General features: G+C 39.2%; 1 protein-coding gene across 7 annotated transcripts in view; it reads right to left on the bottom strand.

Annotated features, from left to right (window-relative positions):
* Window positions 1-14,343, bottom strand: part of ccdc30 (coiled-coil domain containing 30) — a 37,742-nt gene that overhangs the window by 9,062 nt on the left and 14,337 nt on the right. For all 7 annotated transcript variants that reach the window (XM_015379187.1, XM_015379186.1, XM_015379191.1 and 4 more), the window contains 4 exons: window positions 11,234-11,349; window positions 6,053-6,165; window positions 3,460-3,601; window positions 545-681 (listed from right to left, as the gene is read on the bottom strand). In XM_015379187.1, the coding sequence (XP_015234673.1) occupies window positions 545-681; window positions 3,460-3,601; window positions 6,053-6,165; window positions 11,234-11,349 (508 nt within the window). The remainder of the gene's footprint in view (window positions 1-544; window positions 682-3,459; window positions 3,602-6,052; window positions 6,166-11,233; window positions 11,350-14,343) is intronic.

Genomic DNA, 14,343 nt, shown 5'->3' with positions numbered 1-14,343 from the left:
ATGCGGAGCAAATCCATCTGGCGGAGTCAGGTTAACTGATTGCATCTCAATGCTTTAATTGATTGAAAGTACTACTTGCAACTGAACATAAGGCGATATGCCAAAGTAGTACCCTTCCTGAGTATATGTGTTCGGATGAGGCATATTTGAGATCAGTTGCAGATGTTAAAATAAAAACTTTGGGTAGATATCATGCATTTTTTAACACCAAAATTATGTCAGAATTCACAGGGCTTTGTCTTCTCATTAATTCTTTGCGGTTGACTATGTTCTTTAGATCTTGCCTTTTAAAATTTTTAGTTCCGAAACTTACTTTCTTTTTTCCTGCAAATTGTTCTTCCCACCTCAGGTTCTCTGCTTTCACATTGCAAGAACTATTATCTCTTATCAGCACATTTGATTCCATATCTGCGTTAGTATTGAAATGTGTCTGTAATTTTCATATATATAGCCCTTGACTGTGCAATATCTGATCTGTGCTTTAGGCACTCCCTCTAAATATGAAAAAAAAAAACAATTCCATGAAGTTGGGTGAGTTAAGTACCTGGTTTTAGTCAAAGAAGCTGTTAGTTTGAGGTTTTTCATGTTGTCCTCCTCCTCACTGAGCTGTTGTAACAGTTTCCGCCTCTCAGAAAGTAGCTTTTCATTTTCCGTTGTTACGCACTTTACAACTTCTTTCTCCTAAACAAAAAAAATAATATATGTTTTTTTTAATTCATTATCCTGAATCGGACACCTGCTTGCATAAACATTTATCTCCTTAATGGGAATCATTTGACCTATGAGTAATTTCTTTACACTTGAGCACTCAAAAGAGCCAAATACTGGATATAGCACAGAATATACAGTACTCAAAAAACTTAAAGGAACACTTTGTAATTCGAGTATAGCATCAAGTTAATTACACTTCTGGGATATTGATTTGGTCAGGTAAGTAGCAGAGGGGGTTGTTAATCAGCTTCAGCTGCTTTGGTGTCAATGAAATCAATAACAGGTGCACTAGAGGGGCAACAACGAGATGACCATCAAAACAGGAATGGCTTTACAGGTGGAGGCCACTGACATTTTTCCCCTCCTCATCTTTTCTGACTCTTTTTCACCAGTTTTGCATTTGGCTAGGCTCACTGTCACTACTGTTAGCATGATGTGCTACCTGGACCCTACAGAGGTTGCGCAGGCAGTCCAACTCCTCCAGGAGGACACAAGGTCTACAAGCCATCAGCAGTACTGGTATCTGCTCCTTTGTGCAATGAGGAGCAGGAGGAGCACTGTCAGAGCCCTACAAAATGACCTCCAGCAGGTCACTGGTGTGAATGTCTCTGACCAAACAATCAGAAACAGACTTCACGAGGGTGGCCTGAGGGCCCGACGTCCTCTAGTGGGCCCTGTGCTCACTGCTCGGCATCGAAGAGCTCGATTGGCATTTGCCACAGAACACCGGATTTGGCAAGTCCGCCACTGGCGCCCTGTGCTTTTCACAGATGAGAGCAGGTTCACCCTGAGCTCATGTGACAGACGTGAAAGGGTCTGGAGAAGCCGTGGAGAACGTTATGCTGCCTGTAACATCGTTCAGCATGACCGGGTTTGATGGTGGGTCAGCGATTGTCTGGGGAGGCATATCCATGGAGGGATGCACAGACCTATACAGGCTAGACAACAGCACCCTGACTGCCATGAGGTATTGGGATGAAATCCTTGCACCCATTGTCAGACCCTATGCTGGTGCAGTGGGTGCACGACAATGCCCGGCCTCATGTGCCGAGAGTATGCAGGCAGTTCCTGGAGGATGAAGGAACTTATACCATTGATTGGCCCCCACACTCGCCTGACCTAAATCAAATAGAACACCTCTGGGACATTGTGTTTCGATCGGATGCCGCCAGGTTGCACCTCAGACTGTCCAGGAGCTCAGTGATGCCCTGGTCCAGATCTGGGAGGAGATGCCCCAGGACGCAATCCGTCGTCTCATTAGGAGCATGCTCCGACGTTGTCAGGCACGCATACATGCACGTGTATAATTTTCACTGTGATTTTTGGGGTGTCTTTGAATTCATCCCTCTGTAGGTTGATAATTTTCATTTCCATCAAATGATGTGGCATCCTGTTATTCCTAACACATCACCCAGTCCATATCAGTAAAAATAAACAGCATGATGTTTTGCTCCATTGAGATCTGATGTGTTTTAAAAGTGTTCCCTTAATTTTTTTGAGCAGTGAACATTATAATGGAAACTGTTTTAGAAAGGAAACTGCATTCCAAAAAAATAATATTACAACATCCTAGGGCTGGGCGATATAGAAAAAAAGCTTATCGATAAAAAAAAATGCATATTGATCGATATCGATAATTATTGAAAAAATTTGAAACCATATTTTATGTGCAGCTCTGCCTGGACATTTTATGATATTGCTAAATGATTTAATTATAATAAAGAACACAAACACAGACTTCTAATTAAATCTTTATTTAACCAACTTTTTTAACCATAGCAGAATTGTTTTAAAGAAAAATAACTTAAGAGACCTGAGTTGTTAAATGCTGACAAAGAATAAACTAAAGTGACCAGAAATGTAACAAATAAATAAATGGACCCACCAACCCCCCCGGCCGCCACCCGCATTCCTGCTTTAACCTGAGTTATTAATTTGAAGTTGCTGGCCCCTCAGCATTTTTCTCTCAATTGTTAGAACTACGTGGGAAACTGCCCAGAACTGAAAATATATATATATTTTCCCGAAGATTCCTTGGAGGAGAGCAGCGCCGGGGCCTACACAGCTTGTACTCCTGCGGCTGTGAGCGGCTGAGATGATTAAAAAAAAAGTTGGTTGCGTTATCAGACTTAGTTTTCACTGGTTCCCTACACATTTTACAGATGACTGTGGTTTGTTTTTTGTCCGACTTGCCATGACCGAAATACTGCCAAACTGGCGACCTACAAAAACCTTTCTTTGGAACAATTTCCACCGCCTCTCCTTGCTGTGACATCTTCATGTGCTCTGTGTTGTGGTTTGAGAGGTCGGCGCTTTGTGACGGCGTGCCTGGGTCCGCGATTGTGATTGGTTGGGAGGAAGTAGTGATTAGCATAAACCTACATGCTAGGCTACAATGAGAAAGAAGGAAAACTGCGTTTTTTTATCGAACTTTTATCGACTCTCTTTTTTTCTATTGCGCCACACGTCTATCGTTCGATATATATCGTTATTGAATTATCGCCCAGCCCTACAACATCCCTCACAAAGTTTCGGATTACCAGCTTCAGAGTTAACTCTTTAACGGCCTGGTCAAGAAAAATGGTTGACCAAAATGCAGGTTGGAGGTTGAGAAGACAGTTAAAGGGTTAACAAATGATGTGGAAACAATAGGATTAAATACAATAATCAGTTAACTAAAAACTTAAATGCAATAACTTCTAAATTCCAGCTGCTGCACAGAAAATAGAGAGAAACCTGCAGACTGACCTTTTTCATGGAGTGGTAGCACAGAGACAACTCTCTCTCCAGGTTGCTTATTCTCTTATCACGCCATACTGTTTCCTCGTCCAGTTTCTGTTTGGCTCGGCACAGTTTTTCCATAAATTTGTCTTTCATATTGTGGTACTTACTGAATAAAGAACATGGACAAAGTTTTGTATTAAAATGATGAAAATGCCTTTTTATCATACAATTATATACATTTCACAAAATAGCTGGGAAGTTTGATTAAATTGCATCAAACATTTAATTTGTTTCTTTGAGACTCTTGAAAATATGTTTTAGTTAATTCTTCAGTAAATAGGTTTGATGCTTTTCTGTTTAGTCTGTCTCCTCTTATTCTATTTTTCTCCAAGTCATAGAAGAGTTTACTCCAGTGCTTTATATAATTTGGGTAATATACAGTTTGTATTAATAGTACAGTTAAAAGAGCAATTAGGGGAATTTCACCAATGAGTGAGCTGTTGAGCACTGTTTCATCTCTCCTAGCTACTAGGACCATTGTCTTAATAAAGCAGCTAGCTAACAAAGCCAAATCATTACTATCCAACTTTCGCTCCCTTCTCCCCCAAGATACTTGAACCAGCAGCTCTCTTCAAACCTGAAGGGGACAAGGCACACTTTTCTGGTCGGTAACCATAGCTAAGGACTTGGGGGAACTTATTCTCCTCCTGCCAGCTTTACACTTGTTTGCGAACCGCTTCACTGCATGTTGTAGTTCTTGGCAGGATGGAGCCAGCAGAACAACGTCATAAAAGCAGGTATCAAATCTGCTGGTCCCCAAACCGGACCCCTTTTGGCCCTTGGCTGCAACTAGAAATACTCTTCAAAAAGGTTATGAACCAGAGCGGTTACAGTGGGAAGCACTGTTGCAGTTGGACAAGCACCGCAAACAAGTACAACTCGATGGTAGCAATGTAGACCAAACTCCTGCTTTGTTTGTACAGGGACTGGATAGTCGTTTATAAAGGGCCCCCAACTTTGTTTTCATGCCTGTCCTACCCCAAGCTCAACATCTCTTCCTCCACCATGGAGGAGATCTCTGAAGTTTTTCTTACTGTACAATGTCCGACAAAGTCCCACTCCCACTAAAAACACTGTTAACAAAGCACTGCTTCCCACTGCTTTCCCAGGCCAGAGTTTTTGCCTCTTTGACCACCTGGGCTTGCTGCCTCAAGAGTTCCACAATCCAGCCAGAATAAATAGAACTCCTTTTTCAGCTTGACAGCATCACTTAGTACAATTGTCCAACACTGGTTCTGGGATTGTTTTCACGACAAGCACCGCAGACCTCACTGCCAGAGCAACGGGGAGTCACACACATAATATAGATAGACAACATAATCCACTCAGAATCCATGTCCCCCCGTCTTCCTCGGAATCTGAGAGAAGGTTTCCTGGGGGTAGAATCTGATTAGCACAGGCTAATCCAAGCTTTAGGGCATCTTGAATTGCTCTTTGTATGACCTTTACCAAGAGACATTTTGCCTTGGGAGACCCTTCCAGGGCCATTTAACCCCTTGAAAACATAGGCTCTGGCATCACCAGGAGAGATTCACACAGAAAAAAGCTGCAATTAGAAAAGTTATTGACAAGAATACAATTATTTCTTTGGCACTCGTTTAATTAAGTATTCAAAAGTACATGCATTTAAAAGTACTTAAGTATTCAAAAATACATATAAAATATTGTAATATCAGTCCATTTCTGTATAATTTTCAGAGTATGCTGGTGAAGATCTGCATTTCCACAGTGATTGCCTCATAAGGCTTGGTGAAGATGCTGAGGGATTCCAACAAAGTTGAAAAAGTAAAAAAAAAAAAAACAAAACACTTGACTTTGTTTATCATTGTCTTGATTCTCCTCACTTTCACTATGGAATAGGTTGAATCTATTACCACAGAGAAACAGAAACTCTGATGTAAGAACTCATCTTACTGAACAAATTGGCCACAAGGCGACAACTAACGCCTTAATAAAATGTATAAACTACCAATAATATCTTCCCTCAGTTCCTTACATTTGTGGAATGTCATGAAAATCTCTAAGACACTGGTGTCCAGATTCAGTCCTGAGGGCTGCTAGCCGCATGTTGAAATTGGATTTCAAGAAAGAAGAACGGCAACTGGAGATTACAAAGCTAAGATGAGCTAAAACGAACAGGTAACTAACAGCTTCCTCAAAATGTAGTGGAGTAAAAAGTACACTATTTGACTTTGAAATGTAGTAAAGTGAAAATTATCGGTATATCCAAGTAAAAATACTGAAAAAAGGTATTTAAATACAACAAGCAAGTAAATTTAGTTTGTTACTTCCCACCACTGAAAGCCGTGTTTAAAAATAGCCCTTAAAAGGTGGTGGCATGCTTGTTTTAGATCCACCTGAAGCAAAGGAGGTTTATTACCGGGTTTTTGAAGAACTTAGGTAATATAAACCTTTAAAACAGCTGTGTTGGACACCAGCTGCTGGGGGCTGGAGTTTTGATTTTAGGTTTTGTGGCATAATAAAAAACAACTTCCCAACATTTCCCAAAATGCATGTTTTGAATGCTGTGTTTTAAAAAACAGTAAGGGACTGTTACCTTCGCTCTTCATCAACACAATTAAGGGCTTCACAGATCTCCCTCTGTAAATTCTCATGCTCATCTTGATCACACAGCAAAGCATTCCTTGCTTTCAAACAGCCAGGACATTCCTGTGAAACCACATAAACAAAACATCAACAGAAAGATAGACTTAGTAGTTTTCCAGAATGGTCCATAAGATTATTGAAGGGTGCATGGATCATATAACCGCTCATCTGAAATTCATTAAAGTGTCAGTTTGACAAGTTTAACAAAAGGATGACAGCATGAATTGGATAGTCATGAGAAGAAAGCTTGTCTGAAAGGGTTAGGTCTGCAACCCCTTGTTCTGCAAGAAAATCCAGTTGTAACTAGATATCTCTATAAGGTTTACCCCTGTGGTTTTGCTTTGGTAATTTTCCTAAGCTGAAGCATTGCTTTTATAAGGGTAATAGACTATAATTAGGTTTCTTATATGCCTGTTGACTCATCTCTGGCACCTTTTGCATAAGGTGAATTATGTGAAAAGATTATTTTTACGTCTTGGCAGATTTCATCAACCCAAATAATATAGGTTCTCCTGGGCTAAAAAAGACAAGAGATTGGGAAATTCAATAATACCAGTTGTGTTTATTGTAAATGATAAAGGGTTTTGATGATGGACAAGACAATTTAAGAACCTGGAGGCCTGAATCCTTTAACATCTAGAAAAAACACATTTATTGTCAAATATGATGGTAGTGTTATGGTCTGTGGCTGTTTTATAGCTTCCGGACTGGGTCTTTAACAGAGAGCAAATGTTTGACCATCAGTTTGTGATGAATATTTCATAGCAATAGATGAAGGGTACACCACAGCCAAGAATAATTGGGTTAACATCTAAAAGTTTTACTTGGGTTGTCTTTGTTTGACATAAAATTTTGCTAGGTGATGTTGCCAGCACCTACCAGAAAGAGCAACAAGAGAATACATCTGCAAGGGTTAAACAGCTTTTAATGGGACTGTATAGGCTTGAAGACTAATGGTGCCTATGCCTAGACATACTTCCTTTAATCAATAAGTTAGCATGACTACAGCTACTAACACTGGCCTTTAAGTGTCCCTTCTTCCCTATGGACCTTAGATTGTTACTTTAATGCTTAATTGGCAAAAGGCTGCCAAAATCTTCAAATCTAATGTGTTTCACGACACATGGTGGTTAAAAGCTCAATAGGATACAAAAAAGAGTCTATTGCTGTACACTGCTCAGACTTGCTGTTATCAGCTGAACATTTTTGCCAGTCTAATTTCGACATGTTTAAAATTCTTTCCTTTTTCCTTTTTTTCTTTACTTTACTAGATTTCCTTTTTGACCTCTTTCTCAAATAAGTTAAACTTCACAGTTCAGAAAAAAATCTGAACTCTGTAAGAACCATTAAGGTTTCACAAGGCCAACTCTAACTGCATCTTTATCTCTTAAAGATATTCAACCTGAGGGTAAGATGATATCTGATATTTTGTATGAAAATTCAGATTTCAAAAAAAATTTTTTTGTCAATCTCTTGAAATGTCTGGAGTGTATACGAAATATTAAATAATAAATATTCAGAAAACTGCTTACGCTAAAAAAATGAAGAGGCAGGGATTGTGCTGTCACAAACATTTTTCTGTAAAATAAGGTTTAGAAGTCTCTTCTCCATCAGCTTTTATTTACTTAAACATCCCTCCTTATTTTCTATAGACAGTCTTTGCAGTTACTTGTTCTTGCACAATTTGCGCAATCTGTCGTTATCTGTAAGCTCAGCTTCTCCACCCTGTTGAAAACAGACAACAGCATTTATTTTTCACTTCCCAATTAGAGAATATATTATATCATATCAATAACAGGACAAGCAGTTTCCAAGGAGATGTAGAGAATTGCTCCATACAAATGTATGTCAGCCAATCGTTGACAAAAAAATTGAGCTCAACGCTCCAAATAATTTCCAATTTAAGATGTTCAGTTTTACCTGTGTAATTAGCCTTCAAGACCACAATTTTCCAAAAGATGTTTAGATATTTGGACTGTCTATATGAGGTTGAATTGACCTACTAATGGATAGTTTAGAGATGATGTTTGGTTTTTTTTATTAATTACAAATAGAAAAACTAAATTAAACATTTTGCCATCAAGGAAAATCATGTCATGTCACTGTGAGGTTGTATTAAAAAATAAAACCACCTCTTTCTATCTCCATAAATAGACAAATGGTATTTAGATTTTAAAAAAACAGGCTTGAGGACATCTCAACATCTATCCAGGAGTCTTAGTCCAGCTCTAAGGTCCCAGCAATCTGTAGTTGGACTGTGGTGTTTTCAAGCAGCATAGGGGTCCATCTTTCTTGGCACATTCCAAACTTTTACATTTCAAAGACCCACCTATTGTTCTCCTGGGTTGTTGAAGTGTTTGTTGTGTAAAGGCTAGGCCATTGCTTTAGGCTACAGTATATAAATTACAATGAGTATACTTATGTAATTTTTTTGTAATAAGTTCCAGGACCAAATTGTAGATGATTGGAAGCTGAAACCACAGGCATCCGATTTTGACATGATACTGCATGGGTTACAACAATATTTAGTGTTTAGTCACTGAGCACTGCTGCTGGGCTATGTAAAGAAAGACCCACTTAATTTTTTTTATAGGGGAGTGGTGGCCTAGTGGTTAGAGCCTTGCGCCTCGGTAACACACTCCCCCAGACTGCCATTGTTGGTCCCTGAGCAAGACCCTTAACCCTTAGCCCATTGCTCCCCAAGGGGAAGGGTTAAATGCAGAGGGTGAATTTCCTTGCTTTGTACTTGTGACATTGTAACGACAAAAAAGTTGAATTATTTTATTTTCTTCTTATCCTTAACATCTCCCATATCTTAATTTTAATTTTTAATTAAAACACCTCCACAAAAAAATCCAGCACAGATGAATCATAGCCATGTTAATGCCCGTGTAAATGATCTTCTGTACGGGTTGGAGGTTTAAATTAGAGAGAACCTGACATTTTTAACATCTACGCATAAATCTTGTCTGCACATTGAAGAGGATGGGAGTTTCAACCACAAGGTTAACCAGAAACCTGCACACAAGGATCAATGTCTTCACTGTCTTAAGAAAAAGAGAGGGAGGAGCAAATTGCAACCAATGGAGAGAAATAGAAAGAAAACAAGTTGTTAGGAAATCACTTCAAGCATGTCATAACCAAAGCTGGGGCTTTGTTAAGTCAGCCAACAAATCAGGCATAAAAAAACAGCAGATCTTAAACAAAGAGGAGAAGACACAAGGACATAAAAACACTCACATTCCAGGAGTTTCTGAAAAAACTAAGGAGGAATTTTCCATGATACAACCTGTTGGGGAATTTCAAAGCCAACACCTGAGACAAAGAGTGGTTCACCCAAAGGCCAAAAACCCAGACAAAAGCTGAACGGCATTGTACATGATGCTCAGTGCATCTGCATGGATTCAATGCAATAGCGAATGGAAGACAGAAGCTTGAGGTGTATTTCAGCAGAACACTTTACATCTCAAAACAAAGGATGCAGTTTTGATGACAATAACATTCAGGTTTCATAAACAGAAAACAGATGGTTTGAAAAAGGGCTAAGGGAAGCCTTCTTTTGTCAAAATAGAGAAACCAGCATTGAACTGAGTGTTAGGGCTACAGTTTCAGAATTGAAACTCAATTCAGAGATATTACAAAATAGGTTTATATGGATTCAGGTGACCAAGTAGACAACCCACACTAAACAAAAACTTGGGCAACTAAAGGGAGGGATGGGTCTCCATGTGCTTAAAAACTCAGGTTGCCTTGGTTTAAGTCTGTTGTAGCTGCTATGTCTGAATAATATTGCAAGTCTGAGTCAGCTAGCACCATTTGTACACTGAGATTGGCTTTTCTGACCTCCCATAAGTAAGTTCTATTGTTGATACCACTACAGCAAAGTTTCTCTTATTGCAATTTTAGTACTTTTACATTTGACTACTTTTTAGACTATTCAATTAAATCAAAACATTTAATAAAGATATTCTACAAAATGCAATAGCTTACAACATTTATCGTATTTCATGTGTTTACACTGCAATGCTGACATTTATTGGTGATATACTGGTAATAAACACTGCCTCAACAATGACAGTTGCAATAAATACGATTATGATAATGACATAGCATCTAGTAGAACCTTGTAGTAACGTATAAATATTATTTAAAAATTAATAAAAAAAATAGCCTGATAGACTGTTTAATATATGACCCATGAATTACTTTGAAAATAAGGTCTGCCTATTATAGTCCCTTTATTTGATCCTGCACTGTCTGTAATGCTGCAGTCAGATACTCACTATTGTTGTAATAACACATCACTGCATTCTGCATTAGTTGCTTCATAGGTTCACAGTTTTAACAGATGGCTCAGAGGAGTTTATGCTGTCTTTTTTTATTAAAGTGGAAGGGTTCCAAACAGATTTTGGGCTGGAAACACACAGATATGACAACCCTGGCAGTGAATGGACTTTCTAGCTAGCGATTCTTCTAAGTTGTGGAAGATTTATTTGAAAGTCGTGTTATTCGTTTTCTACTTTTTAGTGTTAATTAAAAAATATGTTTTGAAGCTGTTTATATGCATGAAATACACCGTAGTCCAATTTTTTTGTCATTGTTATGTTTGTAACAGTGGCTGTTGTGGCTATATATGAGCACATGAAGAATACCAGCAGAAAACTGGAATGCCAACACTTCAGACAATCCCAGCTTACCAGCTCAGAGTTATGAGCTACACAGTGAAAAAAACCTGATAGACTGAAAAAGAAAAAGAGAGAAAACACGTTGTAATGTCTGAATCTTGTGATTCATGTTTTAATTGTGCTTTATCAGTCTCATAAAATGCATATAGTTATTTTTTGACAGGGTTCTTTTGTAACATTCTTAAAGGAGGATGTGATGAATGAATTATGTTTAGGTCCACTAGTTGGCGAACTCAGCTTTTATGTGAAAACATAAAAGAGGTCTGTTTGGCACACCTTTGTGAAACCTGGGTGAAGAGACCTATGAAAAAGAGTCTGGAATGAAAGTGTGTGAGCAATACAAGACGCCTGGTCATTTTCAAAAACGAATATAACACAGAGAGCACACAGGTAATTTTGCCCACTGCTAATTTATGTAAAATATGTTATCTGAGGAAGCATCTCACCGTCTTCTTCAGGGAGTTTTTCTCTGCATCCAGGGAGCGGACTCTGTTTCTCAAGGCTCTGATCTCAAGGTCCAAACGGTCATTAAGCTCTTTGGCCTTCCTCAGCTCGACCATTTCTAGACCAAAAACAAGAAAAGCTAAATCAAGAAAAGCTAAATAAAAGGTCATTCGAGAGAAGCTGCTGGTTCTGTTGCAACCCTGAGTGTTATTGTGTTTATTTTATTTTATTTTTTTATTACTGTGTTCTTTGTGAGTTTTGGCTTTTTCTTTTTTATGTGTTCGATAATAAGTTCCTCATTCTTGAGCTGCTCCATTATCTCTTTCCTTATTCCCTGTGTAAATCATTGTGGTAAAACTTAATACTCTCCTGTCTACAAAGAGGCCGAAGCAATCACAGGCTCATAATGCAACAGTACTTTTTCTGTAACCATTACAGTCAACACTGCAACCATAGTGGTGTGATGTTTTATTGATGCACTTAATTATGACTCAGTAAGCTGCTTATAAAACTAATATTTTAATTGCTGGCTTTCTGTTTTAAATGCCTTTTTTTTTCAGTCACATCCATGGTTATCTGATTGGTTCTCAACTGTTTTCTCATACTTTTGGGCTCCTAAAAAGTGCAATATAAGTTACTCATCTGTCCAACAAAGCAGAAAGTTGTCGCAAATATTCTCAAATATACTGAATTAAAATGCATGGATGAAAAAGCTTTTAAGTTCTAGATACTTTAGGGATTTAAGTATTTTGAACAATACATAGTCCATGTAAGAGGTTAAGTTAACGGTTTATATTTTATTTATTATTTTGGTGGCACAGGTGTTCAGATCTTCCCACAGCTGGGTGTTGGGTTTATTCAATGATGATTATAATATTAATGTGTGCTTATGAAACATTTGTGCAAGGGGATGCTCCACTCCTGTCTCATGATCCAGTCAGGAGACCATCCTGCCTTGTCATTCTGATGGAGCATTCTGTCTTCATGAACTGATCAATTGTTCTGTCAGAACAATACTCTGTTTGTAACCATGTGTCACGTTCTGTTAATAAACGCTCTGCAGAGGAGGTCCAGTGGGAGACAGTGTGTTTGAGTCTGGGGTTCAACTGTCTCTCCTTCCTGCAGGAATAGTATCAATAAGTCTGTATTTCAGTTCTTCTTAAGAAAAAAACTATTCACGAACACAACATTTTTGGTGCCGAAACCCGGGAGTCAAGATCCAATTGTCCAGGACCGTGTGGGACCAAGGCCAACAATCTGTCGACAGCCGTCCTCCCTTCGCCGGACGGGGCCAGTTTGGTCCAACCCTGCCCTGGGCATCTTGGTGACGGCTCCAGAGGAACTGATTCTACACGACAAAGGTAGGCCTGAAGCTTTTGATCAAAAGTTGGTCTAGGACCATTTAAGTTACAGCTGTAATCGCAAGAATATTTGACGAGATCAAGTCTTGTTGACGGATATGGCATCTGGGTATTGTATGCGTTAGAGTGTGAGACTCTGTGTTGTTCTCGAGTTAGTAAGGTTTGCAGCTGCCGCAGCAGGGGTATTTGACAGATACGACATCTGGGTATCCGGTGCTTGCGAGGGCCTGGAGTTGGAGACTCCAAAGTGTACACGATAGGTGTTTTTTGTCTATGTTGGTTAAAATAAAAAATATATAAAAGGCCTTAGAATAGGTGTGACTGTGTGAGAGTGTGTCAGGAAACAATCGAACCTTTCAGGTTCTGTTGAAGGTAGCAGCAGAAATTACCACAACAGAGTGTTTGGGTGCTGTCCTGCACTAAAAGCTAAATATCATCAGCAAACATATGACTTTGGACACTGCAGGAGTCCAAAGTCAGCACAGCCGTCAACCAAAAAGTTTTAAGAACACTTTATCCTTCCTTGTGTTGACAAGCTTTATGGAGGATTGGATCTCATTTGCCAGGTTGTTTTAGAGGCAGCCTTTAGTTCATCGGCATGATTTATGGAGCCAAACACATATCTTCTATTCTTTATGGGACAACTATCTTTATTGTCACTGTAAATGTACATTACAAAGAAACTAAACCTCTGGTTTAACTCTCTCAGGGGGAAAGACAGACCAATCTGGAGCCAAGGGTCTTGCTCACGAAACCAGAGTGGCAGGCTGTTGGGTTTAAACTGGGTACTTTCAGTCTTCTTAGATTGCTAGTGCTTCCATTGTCCTGTACTTACAGATCATTGTATCTCAGCATTGCACCCAGACTCACTGGCTCCATACCATTTTGAATTGATGCACAAATATATGTGAACCCAACTAGTGAGGGAACATGAGGTGCAGCCTATGGACACTTCCCTCTTCCTACAAGCTGGAATTTATGTGTGAATATGTTTTTGTGTGTGTGTGTGTGTGTGTGTGTGTGTGTGTGTGTGTGTGTGTGTGTGTGTGTGTGTGTGTGTGTGTGTGTAAAAAAGTAATATATATATTTTTCAAACTTTTGGATTGAATCACAAAAGCATGTTGAACCTTATATAAGTGAACTCTGTTATCAATATTTAGAATTGCGCATCTAGTTGGACTGGACTAGAAACACTGAGGCAGTCTACAAAAAAGGCCAAAGCCGACTATTCTTCCTGAGGAGGCTGAAGTCCTTTAACATCTGTGGGGCGATGCTGAGGATGTTTTATGAGTCAGTTGTTGCTAGCACGCTTTTCTTTGCTGTCACATGCTGGGGCAGTGGGTTGAGGGTCGCTGACAAAAATAGACTGAACAAACTGATCAGGAGGGCCAGTGATGTTGTGGGGGAGCAACTGGACACTCTGACGTGCGTGGCAGAGAGGAGGATGCTATCCAGGTTTCAGTCCATCTTAGACAATGACTCACATCCTCTCCATGACACAGTGTTCCAGCAGACGAGCTTCTTCAGCAAAAGACTCCTCTTACCCAGATGCACCACAGAGCACCACAGGAAATCATTTCTGCCTGTGGTCATCAATCTCTATAACGCCTCCCTCAAGTGATTCTGACACCCCCCCTCTGTAAGTGACATTTATGCACTATTTTTGCACGTCACGTATCACTTTACTTGGATTTAGTTTTACATATGCATATATATATATATATATATATATATATATATATATATATATA

Source organism: Cyprinodon variegatus, unplaced genomic scaffold (assembly GCF_000732505.1).
Source record: "Cyprinodon variegatus isolate N-32 unplaced genomic scaffold, C_variegatus-1.0 Scaffold186, whole genome shotgun sequence".
Classification (NCBI taxonomy): domain Eukaryota; kingdom Metazoa; phylum Chordata; class Actinopteri; order Cyprinodontiformes; family Cyprinodontidae; genus Cyprinodon; species Cyprinodon variegatus.
This window is presented reverse-complemented; position numbering and strand designations above follow the sequence as displayed.